Source organism: Eurosta solidaginis, chromosome 4 (assembly GCF_040869045.1).
Source record: "Eurosta solidaginis isolate ZX-2024a chromosome 4, ASM4086904v1, whole genome shotgun sequence".
NCBI classification, from domain to species: Eukaryota; Metazoa; Arthropoda; class Insecta; order Diptera; family Tephritidae; genus Eurosta; species Eurosta solidaginis.
The window spans coordinates 10,774,063-10,798,066 of NC_090322.1; the positions used below are offsets into that span (position 1 = coordinate 10,774,063).

General features: G+C 35.8%; 3 protein-coding genes across 5 annotated transcripts in view; 1 reads left to right on the top strand and 2 right to left on the bottom strand.

Annotated features, from left to right (window-relative positions):
• Window positions 1–3,298: 3,298 nt before the first annotated feature.
• On the bottom strand, window positions 3,299–7,467 carry hng2 (hinge2). The gene is made up of 3 exons (XM_067780054.1): window positions 6,435–7,467; window positions 6,113–6,352; window positions 3,299–4,827 (listed from the first exon to the last, which is right to left on the bottom strand). Exons 2-3 carry the CDS (start codon window positions 6,291–6,293, stop codon window positions 4,151–4,153), a joined length of 858 nt encoding a protein of 285 aa, XP_067636155.1. The 5' UTR covers window positions 6,294–6,352; window positions 6,435–7,467; the 3' UTR covers window positions 3,299–4,150.
• Window positions 7,468–10,013: 2,546 nt separating this feature from the next.
• Window positions 10,014–15,814, bottom strand: LOC137249004 (calponin homology domain-containing protein DDB_G0272472-like). Of its 3 annotated transcripts, none has more exons than XM_067780055.1 (3): window positions 15,513–15,814; window positions 14,138–15,449; window positions 10,014–10,342 (listed from the first exon to the last, which is right to left on the bottom strand). In XM_067780055.1, exons 2-3 carry the CDS (start codon window positions 15,368–15,370, stop codon window positions 10,169–10,171), a joined length of 1,407 nt encoding a protein of 468 aa, XP_067636156.1. In that variant the 5' UTR covers window positions 15,371–15,449; window positions 15,513–15,814; the 3' UTR covers window positions 10,014–10,168. The 3 variants fall into 3 exon arrangements, with proteins under 3 accessions (XP_067636156.1, XP_067636157.1, XP_067636158.1); XM_067780056.1 differs by having other exon boundaries at window positions 10,014–13,725; XM_067780057.1 differs by having other exon boundaries at window positions 10,014–13,730; window positions 15,513–15,813.
• Window positions 15,815–18,327: 2,513 nt separating this feature from the next.
• The window catches only part of Unc-76 (fasciculation and elongation protein Unc-76), a 75,708-nt gene continuing 70,031 nt past the window's right edge, over window positions 18,328–24,004 (top strand). Inside the window, exon 1 of the mRNA XM_067780064.1 lies at window positions 18,328–19,365. Within this exon, the coding sequence (XP_067636165.1) occupies window positions 18,827–19,365 (539 nt within the window). The 5' untranslated portion in view covers window positions 18,328–18,826. The remainder of the gene's footprint in view (window positions 19,366–24,004) is intronic.

Sequence of the window (24,004 nt, forward strand, 5' to 3'; positions counted from 1 at the left end):
TTAAAGTTTTCTCCATTATAAAGTCTTCGCGTGATATGTTCGAACTTCAGTGTGAAATTAATAATCTCTATTCCTGGTGCGTTAGATCGCACCTTTCTTTAAATATTAATAAATGCTTTCACGTAACCTACTCTAAATTGCGCTTTAAGTTTAATAGTTTATATACCATTGATAACAAACCACTGCAGACTGTTGATAAAATCAAGGACCTTGGTGTGGTTTATGATACCAAATTTTCTTTCAACAGCCATGTAAACTTTATCATAGCCAAATCGTATGCAATGCTTGGTTTTATTCGGCGTAATAGTGCAGAGTTCTCTGACCCGTATACACTCAAATTGCTCTACAATTCATTTGTACGATCTCATCTCGAGTATGCCACTATCATTTGGCGACCGTTCCAACAGTTTGCAATTAATAGGATTGAGAGAGTTCAAAAAGTTTTTCTTAAATACTGTCTGCGGTCACTTAGATTTACTAGCCCTCTTCCCTCATATAATGCACGTTTACTTCTTTTAAATCTTAAAACTTTAGAAGCGAGAAGGTCTATTATTTCTTTGACCTTTTTATATTGCATCATCCATGGGGATACAGATTGTGCTGCTCTTCTTGAGAAAATTAATTTTAATGTTCCAAGAAGAGAACTTAGAAGCTTTTACCCTTTTTATGGCATTAATAGTAGAACTAATTATGCGGGAAATGCTCCAATTACCCGCGCTATGAATGAATTTAATAAGATCTCATATTTTGTCGAACTTGATTTCTCTTTGTCGAAGAACGTTTTTATTAATTTATTAAAGTGTGTTTTTTAGTTATCAATTCTTTTATATTAGTCTGTAAGTGCTAGTTTTTCACTGACTTGTTAACTTTTTGTATTTCTTAATTGTAGTCAGTTTTTTAATTGTATGAAAATTGTTAGTAGTCTGTAAGAATTTTGTTAATAATATGCTGTAAGTTTTTTCATTGGTAGTCTGTAAGAACATGTGTTCATAGACTTAATAAATAAATAAATAAATAAATGGTAAATGGAAATGCCACTACAAAGTTTTTTGTTGTTGTTGTAACAGCAAGAATACTGGCCGAAGTTTAGGTGAGTTTTGGCAACAGCCCGATTGCCTCGGGAATGGTTTTTTTTACCCCTCGAACATTCGGGTCTGTGGATTTAAGTCGCCTCTTGCGACGGCCGCCGTGGTGTGATGGTAGGGCGCTCCACCTGCCACACCTAGGATCCTGGGTCGAGTCTCTGGCAAAGCATCATCACAAATTTAGAACCAAGTTTTTTCAATAAAAAAAAATTTTCTAAGCGGTGTACTCTTGGTAGTGATTTGGCAAACACTCCGTGTGCATTTCTGCTATGAAATGCTTGTCAATGAAAACTCATCCGTCTTGCAGATGCCGTGTAGAACATGTAGGAATCGTCCCGCCAGTTTGTAGGAAAAGTTTAAAGGAGAACGACGCAAATTGAAAGAAATGAATAGTGTTCGAATCGTATTTCCTTTCGCATAGCGAGTTCCCAAGTCATGCTAAGTATGAGTAAAGGAAGCTTAAGGCCTTTGGCCTCACGGATTTGAAGCTGAAACATGGCCAACCAATAAGTTACTTAGCATCATCGAAACATTTAGACGTAAACACTTAAAAATAAATTTATTTCATAATACACATTTTAGGAAAACCATTAACTGTTTAGAGATTAGGATAATATTTAAATATGATACATATTAAAACATAGCGTTTAGGAAACATAGGAAGGCCCTGCCAAATTTTAAGTTATATAGAAGCAAAAACCGATTTCCTCACTTTTTTGTTTTTTGAATTTTTCTAGCCAAATCGACTGGAGCTCAGCACAAGTCTATTTTCTGGTCTTGGTTACAATTCAACTGAGGGTAGAGCGCCAAAAACCGTAAAAAATAACATTTTAAAAAGTATATTATACTACCGATATTACTATATACATACATAGATATGACTACAATTTTTTGCAACACAATAATTTCTGAAAAATTTATCAGCTTTAGCCTTTTTACATTTCATCAATGATATGTTTAAATTTACATTTATAAAACATTGTATACGTATTTATTTGCTAAATTTTTATTTTAATCAGTTATACGTATATACATACGTACGTTAGCTCTTCACTTAAGGTTTTTGATTCACGCCTCTCATGTCTTAGATGCATTTCCAACGCATTCATTTACTTTTCTTTTTTCTATTCTGTAAAAATAAATTGCAATATTTATATTTTCGGAAAAAGTGCTACACACATATAAGGGGACTAACAAATTTTGCGCAACTGACAAGAAAATAAAAAAAATTGAGAATTTCATGAAATCTCGCGAATGCAATCGGTGCAAACCACGCAAGCACGGCTAGAACAACCAACATTGCAAATTTCTATCGCCGTTAAGCGCCAAATACACGACACGAACATTTCCGCGAACATTCCCGTTATGTCATGTTTCTGCGACCTTTTCTGTTGTGTATGGTGGTGTTTGCCAGTTCGCGCAAATGTTCGCCAAAAATCAAAATATTTTAATTTTTGGCGAACATTTGCGCGAACTGTTCGTGCGTGTATGGCGAAATAGCTCATAATCCTAGTATTTTCTGAACGGAACAGACGTGCGCGGAAAAGTAAAATGGAAAATAAAAAATTTTTAAATGTTCGGCCAAAAGTTCGTATGGTGTATGGCCAAAGCTGCGAAAATTGCGGAATGTTCGCGGAAATGTTCGTGTCGTGTATTTGGCGCTTTAGTTGGTAATATATCGGCTTATATATGTATGTATCGTAAAGGGCCCATTACTGATACTTAGCATAGACTTGACTTGGCGTAAACTTGGCAACTTAGCCACGATTATACTCCACTTAGCGCATACAATCTGGCATCATAATCAATAAATGTCAATTTGTATGACAAAATGTCAAAATGAAATAGAAACAAACAAATGGTATCTCAAAATGTAAACGTCACTTAGAACTTAAATAGAAAATCAAAATTCAACAGACTTCTAAGTCAAGTTAAGTGTTGCTAAGTTTTGAGTAATCAGTAACGCAATGTTCATTTAACAGAACTGTAAGTGACAGTTCTCAAATCAAGTCAAGTCTTTGCTAAGTATCAGTAATTAGCCTTTAAGCCTCCCTATGTTTTATTGTTTCCTTTTAATCGGTGTCTTTAGTACATATAGATTAATATTAATATAAAGCAATCCCAATTATTTAAAAATCGCCTTAGCGAACTTTTTTTGGTCCCATTGTATATATACATATTTATTTATTTATTTATTTATGAATCATAGTTACCTTGACTTTGTGAGTTCTACTTTCTTTTTCATTACGCAAGTCGGAGTTGCTGTGAACATCCTTTGCTTCTCTGTGAGTTAGAGACCTTAACGCATTTTCCTCAGCCAAATCGCTTCGTTCTTTTTTTTGCTCTTGTATTGCCAGGTTCTCATCTACATATGTCCTCATTATCCGTCTCAATGCTTTTAATTTAATCAGTACCTTTTCTGCAGTTTTTTTCGGAACTAATTTAGCCCCTGAGCTAGGTGCCAGCTTCGTTTGAGGTAAATGCTCAGCAACACTTTCAATTCTAGAGCCTTTCTGTTTTGCATCAAGCAGATGTTTTGCCGTCGTATAAAGTTCGATAGCGCCAATTTCTTAACACTAAGAAACACAATGTCATCGTCAGCAACAATTAATTCCTGTTTACAAACAGTCGATTGATATGCCGAACTTTGTAACGAACTTTGGTAGGAATCTGACTGGGTCAGAGCTGGCGAAGAGTTTTGAATTGAAACACGTTGTCGTTTGATTTCTTTTATAGTCGTTATAGTTTCTATTTGGAAATCCATCAATTCTGTTTCATTCATATCTCTGATATATGGAACAAGGGACAACAATAACATTTCATGATCGGATCGAGAGTGAGACGAACATGATTCATCTGAATGTTTCGCTTTTTTTAGCTGTTGTTTTTTTAGCTTGCTTTTAGCTCTCATAGGATTTCACGTTCTATATCATCCAACTGTCTATTCGACCTAGTCCGTTTTTCACGCGAAGTTGATCGGATTGATAATGGAGTCGGTAGCGACTGCGTTGTCGATTTAGGTTCAGATCGTGATGTGGTTGGGGGCTGTGAATTCGTCAAGTACTCTACATCTGTATGCTGTCATCAAGAAACAAAATGTCATCATCAGCTACAATTAATTCCTGTTTACAAACAGGCAATTGATATGCCGAACTTTGTAACGAACTTTGGTAGGAATCTGAGTGGGTCAGAGCAGGCGAAGAGTTTTGTACTGAAACACGTTCTCGTTTGATTTTTTTTATAGTCGTTATAGTTTCCATTTGGAAATCCATCAATTCTGTTTCATTCATATCTCTTATATATGGAACAAAGGATAGCAATAACATTTCATGATCGGATCGAGAGTGAGACGAACATGATTCATCTGAATGTTTCGCTTTTTTTAGCCCTGATAGGATTTCACGATCTACATCATTCCACTGTATATTCGACCTTGTCCTATTTTCACGTGAAGTTAATCGGTTTGATAATGGAGTCGACAGCGACTGCGTTGTCGATTTAGGTTCAGATCGCGATGTGGTTGGAGGCTGTGAATTCATCAAGTCCTCTACATCAATGCTGTCATCTTTTGTTCCAACCTGGCTAAAATTGGTTTCTGTATCATCCTTCTGACCCAGCTTCAGCAAAAACTGCAGGTGTTCGCTGTAAATGTATCTTTTTTTTGCTCCGGGACAACGTTTTGTTCTTAATGATCTCAGAAATGAATCTCTTATATTAGACCATTTAGCCATAATAATGTATCCTGCAAGACGAAAGAATAAACAAATTATCTAAATAAAGTTGTTTTTTTTTTTCTAGATACTTAGCTACTGGCTGCACGTTAGACTGGATAGATGTTGCCAATAAATTTCAAACTAAAGCCAACTTTTCTATGTGCCTTGGAGCAATGGACGGCAAGCACATTCGAATCGAAAATTTTCCTCATGCAGGGTCAATGAATTTCAATTACAAGAAATATTACTCTTTAGTGATTTTGGCAATTGCTGATGCAGACTACACTTTCTTGTTCGTGGATATAGGATCATATGGGAAGGATTGTGATTCTTCTATTCTACAAAGTACTGAGTTTTGGAGATTAATGAACAATGAATTGGGCATACCAGAAGCAAGACCACTAACACCAAGAACGGCCCTAAAAGTTCCCTATGTTTTCGTTGCAGATAATGCGTTTCCAATGAACGAGCATATTCTAAAAGATTTTTCAAATCATATCAAATAATGTGTATTTAACTATAGATTATAGATTATTGGCATTTTAAGCAACAAATGGAGAATATTTCACAGAGCACTTAATGTTTCTAAACCCTTTTCAAAAAATATTGTAAAAGCTTGTGTTGTATTACATAACGTCATACGTAAAAGAGACGGACATCGCGAAGAAGACTTGTTCACTTCTGGCTCCAAAATACAACACCTAAACGTTAAAACACAACCAACTAATAAAACCGGGAGTGGTGTACGCGCATGGTTTGCAAATTATTTTGTTAGCAAAGATGGACAATTACCTTTGCAATTATCAAAAATTTAATATTAAATAAATAAAATATTAGGTAATAGTCTAGTTGAGCGGTCGACTGCTAACACGCTACCAAAAATATCGAGAGGTGTCAAACGACGCGTCTTGACATCAGTATTAAGAATCCGAAGGCGGAAAATAAAAATATTAACTCGTTCAAAATATATTAACGAAAAACCGAAAAAAGACCCGCGGGTACCTCCGAAACCGGGGGTCGGATCCATAGTATTTTTGCGCAGAACACCTTTCAGCGTTGGCGGCCTTCGGCCGCGCTTATAAAAAAGGTAATAGTCTAGTTGAGGGGTCGACTGCTAATACGCTACCAAAAATACCGAGTGTGGTGTCAAAAGACGCGTATTAATCTCGAGAACAAGAATCCGATGGCGGAAAAGAAAAATTTTATCCCTGTCCGGAGATATTTGCAGTTGAAGTTGGCGATTTCCCTGTGGTAGCGTATTAGCAGTCGACCCCTCAACTAGACTATTACCAAATATTATTTAAGTATACTCACCTGTCTTTTTCTTCTCCGCTAGGCTTAATTGTTCATACCCGTCTTCCAAAAACGAAAATACTTCTTGCCAATTTTTTTCTCTCTGATTTTTGTTTTTATTGTATTCATTTGTTTTATCCCAAATGCAGGGTTTCGATTCTATTAATTCTATTAATGTGACAATATCATATTTGAAGGCCATTTTTCTCCAATTTTCCCTCAAAAACTCCAATAATACAGTAGTCGCTCACAAATTAGAACCTTTAGTAATTAGAATGTCGAGAAATTAGAATCAACTTTTCAATACATTACACAATGTTTTATACAAATAAAAAACTTTTACTTTTGTTGTTGCACCCAGTTTTTGTTTTATATTATTTGGAATTTTCTATTATTTTAAATTCATTTTGTTCATAAAATGAGCATACATTTTTGGTTTAATTTCTTTACTTTCATTAGTTTAATTTCACTTTTTACGAGCTACGTTTCGTGTTTTCTGGCTGCTGCAAATGAGTTTTCTCTTTGATCTCCTTTTCGCTTTTGTTCTTTGGAAACGCACCCTTTATTTGTTTACTATATATGCCGTCTTTCAGTGAGTTTTACAGCTCCGGCTCACGCTAAATTCTCACGGGAATGCTCTGGATCATTGAGAGACTTGAGAAGCAGATGTCGTGAAATTTTCGCACACGTGAAATGTGATAGGCAGATGTCGCCGCTGTTTTTCATTTAACTCATATGGCGAAGGGCTAAGCAGCTACATCTATTTTTGAAAAAATAGGTATATTCAAGGCCGCGTTGCTAACCTAAAAAGGATTAATTAACAAATTATCTGGCTCACAAATTGAACCAGACTGCTATCTGGATTTATCTGGCTCAAATCGTTGTTGGTGCATTTACATGCAAAATTATATATCTGGCTCAGGATAATTGTTTAATTACTGTTATTTGCCATTTTTTATTGCAAAAGTTATTTATTAACAATTTTAAAACAAATTGTACTCGAATTTTTGTCCACTGTTTTGTTTTTATCAAATGGCTTCTCTGAAAATCATCCGAAATTCCTCCGCCGTGAAATTCACTATGCGCTTTTTGCGTTTTGGTGCTGAAGCTATTGTTATTTCCATTTCTGGAATAAAATATTAATTATTTATTGCAGAAAAATTAAAAAAACCATGTGCTCACCTTTTACCAGTTTGTTTACCTTTTTTCTTCAAGAAATGTATGGCACTTTACATATTTCTTGCCAAAACCGGTGTTGCCGTATACAAATTTGATGGAAAAATAGTAGTAATGTAGCGTACTAAATTTCTTGTAAACTGCGTACTACCTCAAGAAATTTTACCACAAGGAATTTTCGCTTTCTTGTGATCTGCGTACCACTCTTAAATGGCATGAAAAGTAGATTCCTTTAATTGTTTGAGGGTGAAATTGTCATTGATTCATTTTATGTTAATGAGTATAAATTGAGTTTTTAATATGATTTACATTTCAATGTGTAATATTGATATTTAGGAAAATATTTCGTTAAAATTTATTTTAAAAAATCTTTATATATTTTTTTAAATTGTTTTGTTTGATTTTTAAAAATCACAGTAATTTCTCCTTTTTGTAGTGTATTGTGTTATTTTCGAATTTAAAATAAGGTTATTGTTCAAATATGAATTTATTTGTATTGCGGAGTTTGTATGTCTGTTGTTGTAAAATATCTTATTGTGTAGATGATAAATATTCTTGAATTAAACGGGAGAAGAAGTGTACATAATTCAAATGTACTTAAGTAAATTATAATTTAGAAAAATTAATTACAGTTTTGTATATATTTAATAATTTTATCAATAATTTATATTAAAATATACATTTAATATTTTGTTGTAATTTGGCTTAATGAAAGATTTAGAAAATATGTATTATGTAGAAATTTTGGTAAAAATCTAGTTGAGGGGTCGGCTGCTAATACGCTACCAAAAATATAGAGAGAGGTGTCAAAAGACGCGTATTAATCTCGAGAACAATCCGAAGGCGGAAAAGAAACATTTTATATCTGTCCGGAGATATATGCAGTTGAAGTTGGCGATTTTCATGTGGTTGTTGTTGTGTTTGTGCCCATAAAAAAAATTGTGCATCAGCGTGGCGGTAGCGCCACCTTTGGATTATTAATACTGATGTCAAGACGCGTCGTTTGATATTTCGTTTCGATATTTTTGGTAGCGTATTAGCAGTCGACCCCTCAACTAGACTATTACCGAAATTTTTAACAAAACAGCTCACCCAATGTTGAGGGTAGGTATATTAATTCTAATTGCAAATTTTTTGCTTCACAAACATCTAACCTGTTTTGATATTTCTGCTGTTCATTGTACCGTTAATTGACTCGTAATTTTAAAAGTTCATCGAATTTAGTAATAGTTTCAGTACTACGAACTGAGTTTATGGTATTGTAGACATTTTTCTTTTTTTTTGGATCCATTTTAGTAAAATCTTGAACGCGATCTTGTGGCAGAAATGGGCACAGGTTGTTAATTTGAATCTTGAATCCAGCAGTAGCTGCTATACAGTATATACGCTTATTCTATAAATGGATTTATCACTTCTAGGAAACTGCCGTCCAAAAACTATTGATTTGCCGGAGGTATCACGTAATATTTCAACTTTCACAACTCTCCTGGCAAGATCGCCATTATAGTTTAAATTATAGTTTTAAAATTTTATTTATTATTTATTTAAATATTAATGTTGATATTTAAAATTTATAAATTCACTGACACTGAAATTTTCTTTTTTGAAGTCATATTCAAAAATAAAGTAATTCAAAAAATAAAATACAAAAATAAAGTATATTTAAATAAAGTAGATAACTCAACAGTTTTCACACCACTTTTCACTAAAAGAAACTCGTTTGTAGCAGCACAAAAACTTTAAGAGTGAGCTCGTAAATAAATTCTATTTTTTTACCACACCACTTTTCACTAAAATAAACACGTTTGTAGAAGCAGGAAAAATTTAAGAGTGACTTCGTTAAATAAATTTTAATTACTATTGCAAAGAGTAAAGCGCAATTAAAAATGTGTAATTTTAAATATTTCTATGTACATATGTATGTATGTCTTTGAATGAGTTTTCTTAATTTGAAATCGCAGACGGCTACCTGGTGAACAGATAGAACCGAAAATATTCATACACCAAAACTGTTTGGAAACAATTTTGAAATATTTTATGTACATATACATAAGTGATGTGTAGGAAATTTCTTATTGTAAATTAAGTATACGGAAAAAAATAAAGGCAAAATATATGTTTGTTCAATAGGGATAGAAACTTACCTTATATAACGCCTTACCAATTTTCAGTACTCTAACATTAATACTTCCATAGATATTGAGTACGAAAGATCTCATTTGTATGGGATGTGCCACGCCCTTTTTCCAATTTCAAAAAGGGATAAAAATAAGGATAGATACTTACCTTATGTAACGCCTTACCAAATTTCAGTAGTCTAGCATTAATAGTTGCATAGATATTGAGTATGAAAGATCCAATTTGTATGGGAGGTGCCACGCCCCCTTTTCCGATTTCAAAAAGGAATAGGGATAAGGACTTACCTTACATAACGCCTTACCAAATTTCAGTAGTTTAGAATTAATACTTCCAAAGATATTGAGTATTAAAGATCCCATTTGTATAGGAGGTTCCACGCCCCCTTTTCCCGATTTAAAAAAAAAAAAAGTACATAAGAACCATGCGGGGCTATACCCGACCTGTGTGTAAGCTTGGTTAAAATCCGCCCACGCGTTTGAGCGTCAAGCGGCGACAGGAAAAAGTGTTTTCTTTTTATAATATTGTAACGAATTTATGGAAACTTCGCTTATTTAAAACCTTCTACAAATGTTCGAATCGCTAAATTGTCGAATAAATAACTCTAATATTCAGTAATGCAAAGTAGCCTTTATTAGAATACTTTAAGGTACTTCACAATAACACTTATACTTCACAACTGATTGCGCGTTTAAATCAAAACTGATTTCTCATGCCTCAGCTTGTGCTGCTTTTATACTCTTCGGTTTCCTCGTTCGCATAATTCTAGGCGTTTCTCCTTCTAGAATTTACTAGTTCACCGATGATTGCATACTTTTGTGAGTATCTCAGATATATGCATGTGTATGTGTGAGACCTACTTTTCTGATGATTGCAAACTTTTGTGAGTATCTCTCCGCTTCTGTATGTACATATGTGTATACATAATAATTGATTTGCCTATGTAAATACAAGTGACTGCTTAGTATCGGCTTAGAGATGATAGTATCCCTTAGTGTTGCTAATATTCATCACAATATGTATAGATACACATTTTAAGAAAACCATTAACTGTTTAGGGATTAGGATAATATTAAAACATAGCGTTTAGGAAACTTAGAAAGGACCTGCCAAATTTTAAGTTATATATAAGCAAAACCTGATTGCATCAACTTTTTGCTTTTTGAATTTTTCTATCCAAATCGCCTGGAGCTCAGCACAAGTTTATTTTCTGGTCTTGGTTACAATTCAACTGAGGATAGAGCGCCAAAAAACCATAAAAAACATATATGTAATACTCCTATATTGCTAATAGAAAATGCTCGCAATGTGTTTTGAATTCGAAATCAAAACAAGACAGCCTATAAAATATTTGTGAAGGAGCAGCATAAGTGTAACAAGAAAAAACTAAATTTAGGTACATTCGATTATTGAATACAAAAACAAAAACGTTTAAACAGCAATATATCGGCACTCTGATGTTTTAGAATATACCTAGCCTTTTGTAACAATATAGGAGTATTACATATATGATAAAAAATAACATTTTAAAAAGTATATTATACTAGCGACATTACTACATACATATATGAGCCCTTGATTTTGAAAGTGGTCTAAGTCAAAATTTTTAAAAATCGAGTTTATCAGCTACTTGTTATCTAACCATAATAAAATAACATAATCTGAAGAGATTGGCGGTATGCCATGAAAATTAACTCGTAAAATTGAATGAATTTTTTGGTTGTTAAACAAAATATAGAAACTGTTTATTTTGAAAGTGGTCTAAGTCAGTCTGTTGAGAAATTTTGGAAAATAAATAGTAATTTTGTAATGCCTTCAGATAACGATTCAGGTATGATCAAGTAATCCTTAAAATGTAAAAATGTTCTATATATAGTTAATTGTAGACATTATCCTGCGAAGAAGTGTAAGTAATGCTCCCAAGAAATGGAAACGAATAAGAGTAATATCGTCTTCAGATGAATCAACTGATACTTTAAAAGTGAATTCGGAACCCCTACAAATGGAAGAAATTAACATGAAATCAAGAAAGAGGAACCGAAATCAACATAATTATGCACAAAATTTAAGAAAAATTAAGAGAAATAGGAGAGAGGAATATGAAACAAAAAAGTCTAAGCTTGTGAGTGGCAAACTTTTCGAAAATAAATATTGCCTTTGTTCCAAACAATGTATAAATGAAATTGGATATGAAGACAGGAAAGCTAATTTTGATGCATTTTGGAAATCAGCAAGTTTCGAAAAACAGAATTTGTTTCTGCATGGTTTGGTTGGAAAACTATTAATAAAGCAAAGGCGACCCAGAAATAACAAAGGATACATGAGAAAATGTAGTTATAAGTTTCATATAAATTTACGGATGTCAGAAGTTTCTGTTTGTAGAACTTTTTTTTGGATACTTTTAAAATATCTTACGGAAGATTAAGCCGTGCCTTAAATGCTAAATCCCCTGGAATGGATTTACGTGGCAAAATGTCTGGTTCATCGAGAAAAACAGATGAAGAAAAAATTAAAGTGGTACGAGAACATATTCTGAGTTTTCCAGCATGTGAGAGCCATTACACGAGATCACATCACACTTCAGGTCGAAAGTATTTAAGTGCTGACTTAGATATTCGAAAAATGTATGAGCTGTATGTAGAAAAATGTGATGAAAATAATACACCACGTGTGAAGGAGTGGACTTACAGGAAAATTTTCAAACGGAGTTCAACTTAAATTTTCATACTCCTCGCAAAAACACTTGCCAAAAGTGTGATTCACTAAAACTAAAAATAGAAGCATCCAGTAACGAAGACGAGAAGTTGCATCTTATGGAAATTCATGATTCCCATCTTAACAGTGCCGAACAGGCTAGAAAAAGTTTGACAGAAGACATACAAAGAGCAAAAGATAACCCGAGTGAATATTACGGTTTCACATTTGATCTACAGAAAGCACTTTCTTACCCAAAACTTTCTGTCTCGGTAGCTTATTATAAGCGCAACATGTATGTATACAATTTAGGGTTTCATAACTTCCACAATGAAAATGCTAAAATGTATGTATGGGATGAAACAATCGCTTCAAGGGGATCACAGGAAGTTGCGTCTTGCATCTTAAAGCACATTCAGGACATTACCACTCAAAAGCATGTCATAGCTTACAGTGATGCCTGCACAGGACAAAATCGTAACATCAACATAGCTTTAATTTGGTTAAAAATTGTTCAGTCATCTGATAATAATGTTGAAACTGTTGATCATAAATTTATGGTATCCGGCCATTCTTTTTTGCCAAATGATCGGGATTTTGGTTTAATAGAAACTAAAATTAAAAAATCAAATTATTTATACATACCTGAGCATTATTATAGTTTAATAGAAGTATGTAAAAAGAAAAACCCATTTTTGGTGGTACAAATGGCTCAGAGAAATTTTATTTCGACAAAAAAACTTAAAGATTCAACGAATAATAGAAAGAAAAACACCAATGGAGAAGCTGTGTCTTGGCTTAAAATTCAATGGATCAGATTTCTAAAAAAAATCTCCATATAAGATGTTTTATAAAACTTCCTTGGATGACAATTCCGAATTCAAAATATTAGACCTCTCACCTAAAAAAGGAAGACCTAGAATATATGCAAATATTGATTTGCCTCCATTATACACAACTATTAGACCAATAACAAAAGAAAAACATAAAGATATGATGGATTTACTACCCTATATCCTACCAATTTTTCACAAACACTTCACTTCCCTAAATATGTCATACTAAATAATTTACTTTGTTATAATGAAATGAGTTTGAATAAAATGTTAATTACTAATTAAAATGTTTCCTTGGTATAAGTCATTTATAAAGTCATTCTGTTAATTTTGAAAGTGCTCTAAGTCATTTCCAACCTTTCAAAAGCACATTTCCAGTTATAATTCTTGTTTGTTGGCACTACTTTACTGTCGAAAAATCATTTTCCATAGTGCAAAAATATTTTTCAATCCTTTATAACGCAAAACTCTAATTATCTCGAAACAAGGAAAATATGACTTAGACCACTTTCAAAATCAAGGGCTCATATATGACTACAATTTTTTGTAAGTATAGAGAATTTCGACACAATAATTTCTGCAAAATTTATCAGCTCTAGCCTTTTTACATTTCATCAATGATATGTTTAAATTTACATTTATAAAACATTGTATACGTATTTATTTGCTAAATTTATATTCTAATCAGTTATACGTATATACGTAAGTTAGCCCTTCACTTAAGGTTTTTGATTCACGTCTCTCATGTCTTAGATGCATTTCCAATGCGTTCATTTTCTTATCTTCTTTTTTCTATTCTGTAAAAATAAATTGCTATAAATATTTCTATTTTCGGAAAAAGTGCTACATTCATATAAGGGGACTAACAAAAGTTTGCGCAACTGACAAGAAAATAAATAAATAGAAATAGAATAAAGAAATAGAAATAAAAAATAGAAATAAAAAATAGAAATACGGCCAGAAAAGCCAACAAACATTGCAAATTTCTATCGCCGTTAGTGGGTAATATATCGGCTGATATATGTATCGTAAGGCTGCCTATGTTTTATCGTGTCCTTTTAATCGGTCTTAAGTACATATAGATAAATATTAATATAAAGCAATCCCGATTTTTAAAAAATCGCCTTAGACAACTTTTTTTGGCCCCCTCGTATATATATATATATATAAAATATATATACATATATATGGAATATGTACGTACATTTTTATCAGCAATACGTTTTTTAGTTTTTGCGCTATCAACCTGAATCATAGTTTCCTTGATTTTGCGAGTTCTACTTTTTTTTTCATTACGCAATTCGGAGTTGCTGTCCTTTGCTCCTTTGTGAGTTAGAAACCTTAACGCATCTTCCTCAGCAAACTCGCCCTGTTCTTTTTTTGGCTCTTGTATTGCTAGGTTCTCATCTATGTTGTCATTATCCGTCTGAATGCTTTCTAATTTAATCAGTACCAGTTCTACAGTTTTTTCCGTAACGCATTTAGCCCCTGAAACCGCGCTAGGTGCCAGCTTCGTTTGAGGTAAATGCCCAGTAACACTTTCAACCCTAAAACCCTTCTCTTTTGCATCAAGCAGACCATTGCTGGGATCTTTATTGCTGCTTTGCTGTCGTCTAGAATTCGATAGCGCCTTTTTGTTAGCACTAAGAAACAAAGTGTCATCGTCAGCAACTATTAATTCCTCTTTACATACAATCAACTGTGATTCAAAGGCCTCATTTGCCGCACCATCACATTCATTATTGTCAGCGTGCCGTTTTATGTCTTCATCATCACTTAATAAATATTTTATCTGACGCTCCATATATTCGGCAGTTGGTGCAGCCAGTGCCAGTGCTCTTGCAGATCTTCTGCCTACACTACTTTTGTCCTGTTTATCTAAATGTTTTTCACATATCTTTGACCGCTGGTTTTCCTTTTTTTGCTTTTTGTTGCTGTGCGCTCTCTTGTCATTACTGATAATGTAGCTTGGACTCAGTCGCAAGTTTTTAGTTTGCTTGTTAATGCGCCTGCCTCTTTTGTATGTGATATTCTCTTTATATGCAAATTTATTATTAACTAAATTTCTCCATTTTATTGTTTTATCCTCTGCCAAATCATGGTTGAGCAAGGAATCGGCCTCATCAGTGCATGTGGCGCATTCAGCATCGAATGTGCTAGACATAGAGCTTAAGAGTAACTCCATAGCGGGCTCATTATGGTCCGGAGGGTGTTCATCACTTTTTATAGGCTTATTATCCTCACATTTGGCAGTGATTGTGCAGTCTTCCTTAACAATTAAACTTCTAGTATGATGCACGTTTTTACTGTACTCCTTGTTATCATCCGCATCATGTTTGACTAATGTTTCAATTTCGGTCACCACGGGAAAGCAATCAGTGTTAAATGTGCTACACATGGCACGATGCAGCGACTCCTTGCAATCGGATGATGTCATTTTCGTGATTATGTGCGTGGGTCTTGAGGACACTTATTTGTAACTGAGATATAGATGATATACAAAATATCTGTAAAAACTAAAAGTAATCATTAATTATCCGCGAACTCAGCAAGAGTTTTAGCCAATGGTTTTAGCATACCTCAGGTTAACATCATTGCTTACATATAAAACGCTGCTGTCGCCGCCCAAGTGTATTGCATTAACTACAACCGGAAAGTTATAAAATTCCCATTAAGAATTCCTTATCACTTTACATATTTTTCTTTTTGTTGGATTATTTGCTTATGTATGTAGAGACAGCTTCTCAAGCAGTGGACCGTGCTCAAATCTAAAATAATTTAGCAGAAAATATCAAAAAAATATATTGTATATTTTTTACGTTCTAGAGCTGTTCTGTTTTGTTTTCTTTTTCCCCGCCGTTTCCGTTTTAATGTCCGTCGCTGCGATCAAGTACCCTAAACTTGCCGTTCCGCCATGGGAACACTTCACAAATCACTATTAGAAGATTGCGCATTCAGAAGTTCAATTGCTTCGTTCTGCGCAATTACGGCTCACTTGACTGCTTGAACGAATCAAAGAAAGAGAGAAAAAAACAAGAGCTAAAGGAAAATGATGTTCTGACGTTCTGCATCAATCCATTAGTTCGGCCCATAGCGGAACGATACAAGGTGGCAGCATGGTGACATACCTACAAACATAAATAAAAATTTCATGAACTTTGTTTTTGTAAATTCGATGGACAAACGTCAAAATCGTACTGCGCCGTATTTTGATGTATCAAATCAAATAAAAAAAAGCATAAAATCAGCTGTCCCATGCTGCCACCTTGTATCGTTCCGCCATGGTTCGGCCGTACCAAAGAGATTAGGTATCTTTATCTATATATATTATTGGTAATTCTATACGACAGAATGACACTGCTAATACGCGTCCAATAATACAGAAAGAGGCGTCAAAAGACTCGTATTAATCTCGACAACAAGAATCCGAAACCGGAAAATAAAAATTTAATCTCTGTCCGGAGATATTTGAAGTTGAAGTTGGCGCTTTTCATTGTGACCTCAGAAGGACATCACCGTGGCGGTAGCCACGGTAATACCACACACCCGGACTTGGCATGACGTTGTTGTTGTTGTTGTTGTAGCGATTAGGTTACTCCCCGAAGGCTTTGGGGAGTGTTATCGATGTGATGGTCCTTTGTCGGATACAGATCCGATACGCTCCGGTAACACAGCACCATTAAGGTGCTGGCCCGACCATCTCGGGAACGATTTATATGGCCACATTGAACCTTCAGGCCATCCCTCCCTCCCCACCCCCAAGTTCCATGAGGAGCTTAGGGTCGCCAGAGCCTCGTCTGTTAGTGAAACGGGATTCGCCGCTCGAAGGTGAGGTTGGCAATTGGGTTGGAGAAGCTATATGTGCGCTACACAGCCCCTTGAATCCCCCAGGGTTATTTTTTATAAGCGCGGCCGAAGGCCGCCAACGCAGAAAGGTGTTCTGCGCAAAAATACTGTGGATTTCACCCACGGTTCCGGAGGGACCCGTGGGTTTTTTTCGGTTTTTCGTTAATATCTTTTGACCGAGTTAAAATTTTTATTTTCCGATTTCCTTGGACGCGTATTAGCAGTGTCATGCTGTCGTATATAATTACGATATTCTTTGGCCGTACACTGATTTCACCTGTTGTTGTTGTTGTTGTAGCAATGCTCGCTCCACCTAATAGCCGCGACCGATCACAAATTGTCATCAATATCCTCTAACGGGAGTCCAAGGAAACTTGCCGTTTCAACAGGGGTGGACCATAAGGAAAGGGGTGTTAGAGGCGTTGGTTCCACATTACAATTAAAGAGATGGTTGGTGTCATGTGGGGACACATTGCAAGCAGGGCATACATTTTGTATGTCGGGTTTGATTCTGGATAGGTAAGAGTTTAACCTGTTACAGTATCCAGAACGAAGTTGAGCAAGAGTGACACGCGTTTCCCTGGGGAGTATGCGTTCCTCTTCTGCGAGTTCTGGATATTTTTCTTCAAGTACTGGATTCACCGGGCATTTCCCGACATAAAGGTCCGACGCCTGTCTATGGAGTTCACCAAGGACCTGCTTGTGTTTTTCCGCTTCGTACGGCTGGGTTCTCAGGTGCCGTATTTCCTCAAAATGCTTACGGAGATGACTCCTTAGGCCCCTAGGCGGTGCTGGTTCGTCAATCAGATGTCTGTTGGGATGCCCAGGTTTCTGGGTATTCAACAGAAACTGTTTGGTCAGCATCTCATTTCTCTCCCTGATGGGGAGTATTCCCGCCTCATTATGCAGATGGTGTTCTGGGGACATAAGAAGACAGCCCGTGGCGATTCTGAGAGCAGTATTTTGGCAGGCCTGTAGTTTCTTCCAGTGGGTGGTTTTTAGGCTTGGCGACCATATGGGTGACGCGTAGCACGTAATCGGCTGGCTAATTGCTTTGTATGTAGTCAAGAGCGTTTCTTTATCTTTTCCCCAGGTACTGCCAGCAAGGGATTTGAGGATTTTATTACGGCTCTGAATTCTTGGAACAATTGCGGTTGCGTGCGCACCAAAATGTAGATCCTGATCAAACGTCACAGCCAAGATTTTGGGGTGTAGGACAGTCGGTAGCGTAGTGCCATCGACGTGGATGTTCAATATGGTCGACATTTGGGGCGTCCATGTTGTAAATAATAAACTGATTTCACCTGTCAAAGCAAGGCACTGGACAAAGCGTGCTATGTTTATCCGAGCTAAGAGCCGAAATGGGATATATTCGTTCGTTTTCTAACAGAAGAAATTTATATTTTACTAATCACCCTGTCTGCATAGCGTTGCATTTATGGTACTGAGATATGCTTTGCATATGTACAGCACTCTTTCGTGGTAAAATATGAAAATGTGTTGGGAAAAATCGTGGTGACTTTAGATGTTTTCAATAATTTGTTTTTGTTCCTTTGCAGAGCTGAAAAGAATTGGTCGGCATATTTTTTTGCGCTCCGTTGTTGTTCAGTGAAATTGTGAAAATTACAGCAAAATCATACCCAAAAAGTGTTAAAAAGTTGGTGTAAATTGCATAAAAAATTGTGAGCAAAATAGTTTTACTGGCGCTGCACAAAAATCTTTGTATTGCGTCTTTGAATGTTGCGTTAGTGCTGTAGAAAAAAAAAATCCTAGTGAAAAAGTACACCACCCCCTGTGAAAAATTGTGAAAAACCGTGCAAAACAAACGCACACACAAAAGCATAGTGGAAAAATTGATGTAATATTTAAAAAGTGAAAAAAGAAAGCAATAAGTGACCCAAGTTGCAAAACGTAAACGGCGTTTGTTTTTCGCGGCCAATCCCATAAAGAATATTCGCAACATATTCTATTGTATACTACAAGCAGTAAAAGCGTTAAGACGCCGCCAACTGCGCCAGCTTCACCCCCAACGGAGCATACGTGCGTGATGCGTGACCTCGGCGGCACTAAAATGGCCGAGCTGAAATTTGAAGCTCCATTAGCAAAATTCGAGGAGACAGATGAATGGGGCGGTTGTGACTACATTTCCAATCAGAATGTCCTAAATGATACATTAAATTTGAATATGAAAGATCCAGCAATGAAGCAAGAAACAAAGATGCGTCTACTCGAGGAAGCTGTGCGGGATGCGCATTTAAGTAAGAATGGTGGCGGCGGCATGCTTATGACGAATGGTGCAGAAAAGAATGGCACGACCGATGGTGCAGCAAGCCCAAACTGTAATTCGTTGCTTGCAGCTGAGCTTGGTTTGGATGTAGGTTTGACGCCTGGCGATGAAGGCTGCGATAAGCGTTCCAGAAGCGATACTGTGGATAATTTTGCCGAGACATTTGGTGGTAGTCTTGAGGATTTAGTGAATACATTTGATGAAAAAATAACTAAATGCTTTGGAAATTTCGAAGAGAATATCGAGGAATTAGCACCAGTGCAGGTGCGCAGCCAGGAGGAGATTATGAATGAATGCCAGTAAGTAGAAATACATACATATATTTAATATTACAAATATGATTTTATATATTGTACCTATTTCTTGCCGCATTACTTGCATTGTATTTACTTCACCAGTCGGCATAGGGCAAACCCTTGAAGAAAAACATAAATGGTATCATCAAAAAGCCGCAAATAGACTTGGTAAACTTTTATTGAAGAAGTTCCTAACAATGATGTGTTTCAGGTTCTTTGTCCAGTTTACTTCTGTACGTAAAACTAGGTTTTATTATTATCCAAAACTATTATTTTTTTTTAGTTGTCTTATGTATACATTACTCTTGACACCCTTGTCAGCGCTTGCGCATTAAGTCCACCACTACCCGCATGGTACCTACTCGTATAAACGTATTGTTTTGCTTGTAAAATATTACTTAAACTTTAGTTTAAACAAGCAAATTATACATATGTGATGCACATACCCCTTCTGATTCTAGGATAGACCTTCAATCGAGCCTCTTTTATATGAAATGCAAATACACAAACTACCTGATTTAGCCGTCTCAAAATAGGGACTTCATTCTAAAAGCCCGAAGTATGACATAAAATATGAAGCATTGAATGAGGGCTCATTTTTAAATCAAAATTAAAAATAAATGTTTATGAAGACATGCTTGGACTTTTTTCCAGACGTACACACACCACGGCAGATAATTATATCTAGTTGTATTGTTGGAGGGTGAACTGTAACCAACCGCTGATTGATGGAAGGCGTGACGGACAATCGCAAATGTTTTTTCAATCGGTATAGTGGAAGCCAGTCGCAGATGACGAATCGGTGAATCGGTATATGCCGGTGACGTTGCTCGATTCCCAAGCATGCATGGTGGATGCATCTGTGCTTTGAAGAGGAAGGATATAGGTTCCTTCATACCCAATACCCGGCACACCGAAATGATCAACAGTTGGGACCTGTGCAATTTGAGGCAATTGCAAAGGCATCTACTAACGGAACTAATGGTTGCGGCACAGACTCACCTCGAATGTTTTGGAAAGTTTTAACGATGTTGATGGTCCTTTCCCGGATATAGATTCGGTACGTTCCGGTCACAAGCACCATAAAAGTATAAGCCCGACTATCTCGGGAATGATTTAATATAACTGCAGTGAACATTTTAGGGCATCCTGCCACCCACCACATGTTCCATCAAGTCTCCAGAGTTTGACAATTGGGTTGGTGAAGCTATAAAATGCGCTGGCATCTCCTGGAAAGGGTTGTGCTTCACATTTCATTTGGTTTTTACTCGTATCATACGACAAGCATACCTGCCGCGTGTATATTCTAAGCCCCCTAACCCACGCCTTGCATACGCCGTAGCTCAGAAAACTTTCAAAGAATTTAGCGCTCAGTGTAATTTTGACAACTGAAAGAGTTTGTAGGGTTGGAGTTTGGTGGTAGAATTAAATTTTGTTTTATTGCCGCTTACAAAGGCGCTCTGAAGTTGGCGACTTCGGTTTTTTTCATCCAAATACCAATTCGGTTTATGCGTTGTAATACTATATGACGAGACCGGAAAATATGACTACATAGCCCCTCGTGAGTATGTAAAGATTTACGCAAGTAAATAAATACAAAGGTTTGCAAAATTTGTGTAGACTGAGCATTAGGCATGAAACAGGTGTTTATTATTATGGTGGAATGTGTATGCTGAAATAATAAAACATATGACAATAAAATTTTTAACAGCTTGTAAAGGTGCCAATGGATTATTAAGTAATGGAAATATTACACAACCATTTAAAAATTAGAAACAATTGATAAGTAATTCTAAAGCATTAATCCGCTTCGATAAAAACCGGGAGCGTCCGGTTTGAGAGCGAAGGTTTTGGGAGTGTTATCGATGTTGATGGTCCTTTGCCGGATAGATCCGGTTACTAACATCATTAAGGTAACAACCCGATCATCGGTAATTCGGATCGAAAGCACTTATTTTGAAACCCCTCTTGATATTTTTGGACGTGTATTAAGAGTGTCATGCTTTCGTATAGAATTACCCTATCATCTCGGAACCGGTTTAATATGACCACACTGATCCTTATAGATAATTCCGCTCTCCACCCCTTAGTTAATTAGATAGATAGATAGATAGATAGATATTTATTATTAATATGTTTACATATTTTTTGATTTCACAATAAATTTTAAATATCACAAATTCATTTTCAATTCACAGACGTGTATGATATATATATATATTAAGTAATAAAAAGTAAAAAGTAATAAAAAATATTTCAGCCTCGAATAAGATCTATACATAGCCGTTTAAAATTCATAATATTATTCTCTCGTTTGATATAATCAGGTAACGAGTTAAATATGTTAAGGCCCTTATATAATAATGTGTTTTGGGCTGCAGTAGTCCGCTGTAATCCTAGTCGAAAGTCATTCGCATTCCGCACAGCATATTGGTGTGTATCTCTAACATACTGAATGCAACTTGTTAAATACATCGGCGCCCTGTTCTGTTTAATTTTAAAAATCATTATTAGTGTATTGAGCATCAGTTTTTGCTCAATATTTAGCCATTTCAATGTTTCAAGCATGTGACTTATTGGGGTGTATTTGTGGCATTTTATTATTGATCTCATACATTTGTTTTGTAATTTCTGTATCCTTCCTATTTGTGATTGGTTACAAGATGTGTACAGAATTGTGGAACAGTATTCAAAATGTGGCTTTATGATTGTATTGTATATTTTTATTGCTGTTAAAGTGTCTAATTTATTTCGTATTCTTCTAAAGAAGTAAATCTTTTTTGCAGCTTTTTTACACAAATAGTCCACGTGATTGTTAAATTTGAGCTCATTGTCTATTATTACACCTAAGTATTTCATATTGGTTACTTGCTCAATACTAGTATTATTTATCTCTATATTTATTTCGCTATTTGTATTTATCACCATTACTTTTGTTTTCTGTTCATTTAATTTGAGCCCGCACACATTTTTAATGGTTTTTAAATCCAAAATGTTTGCAGTATGGGGCGGAACCAAACAACCATGCTAATTGAGGAGATATTGGCCATCGTCTCTAAAAAGCCTACCTGCATTGACTATAATGGAAGTGAAGTAACTGTAAAAGCTCAAATTAAATTTACGCTGACGAGTGCTATTGTTAACAGTTATGTGCAGCGTGACTGCGGTTCCATATATGTATATGCGCTTGTAGTTGCTTCACGGTAGTGGTGGCCACAAGGCCCAAAGTACATGCTCAGCAGTCGGTAAACGATGCAGTGGTATGCTGGCGGAGAAGAAACAAATAAACCTTTATTAAGTGTACAATAAAATATACGCGAGTAGTTATGTATGTTGAGCTTTGTTTATTTCATAGTTGCTAATGGTAACTATGCTCTAGTTTGGAGTATACAAATGGACTGCATTGTTTGACTTGAAACATGCTTGCATAGAGGTAGAAGACTGGTTTTGAAATGCATTCAAGGAAGTTTTGAAACAAGACAACTTTCTTGTATTAAAATGCTGTTTAATAGGATGTGCAGACTCTATTCCACTGTTGTTGTTGTTGTTGTAGCGTTGCTCCCTGAAGGCTTGGGAGTGTTATCGATGTGATGGTCCTTTGACGGATACAGATCCGGTACGCTCCGGTACCACAGCACCATTAAGGTGCTAGCCCGACCATCTCGGGAACGATTTATGTGGCCACATTAAACCTTCAGGCCATCCCCTCCCTCCCCAACCCCAAGTTCCATGAGGAGCTTAGGGTCGCCAGAGCCTCGTCTGTTAGTGAAGCAGGATTCGCCGCGGATAGGTGAGGTTGACAATTGGGTTTGGAGAAGCTATATATTGCGCTGGCAACCTGAAGGGCTGCGCTACACAGCCCCTTGAATCTGGTATTTTAGTCGCCTCTTACGACAGGCATACCTACCGCGGGTATATTCTGACCCCCTAACCCGCTGGGGGTTCAGATTTCAAAGCACGGACAGCATACGAGTAATGCAACACATGAAATATAAACAAAAAAAACAATATAAATGAATAAATTATAGAATGGAAGCGAAAACTGTAATAGAAACGCATTTGATAACACTACATCTAGCTAAGCGCAGGAGCTTAGTACACATGAAACTGTAAATTATATAAATATTTAAATTAATTTTAATTGTTCACATACTTATTTATCATATAAATAATTGAAAACGTACATTCCATTTGTGGACAAACTAAACGGAGAAGAAAAGGGAGAAAATGAAATGAGTACAATTCAATTACAAGCTAGATATGGACTCATAAATAATGCAGTGATGGGAATTAAAGAAACTAATATTACCACTTTAAAGAAAACTAATCATAATTTTTGAATAGTTCAAGTGGGTTGCTTTCGATTCCCAAATAAATTTGGAGTTTTGGATAACTTCTTACTTACTTAATTGGCGCTTAACCGTTTAAACAGTTGTGGCCGTCCAACAAAGACGGCCGGTTGCTTCTTCGCTATGCTTACTGGCCCCAATTGGTAATACTACATCTGATTCTTTCAGCGGAGTAAGGTCCGCCGTCTACCTCTGCTCCCGTAGGCAGGTTCCGGCAAAAATAATTTCGTTAGGCGAAGCATCATCCTTCATTCGCATAGCACGGCTGGACTATGTTGATGTCTGCGTGAAGC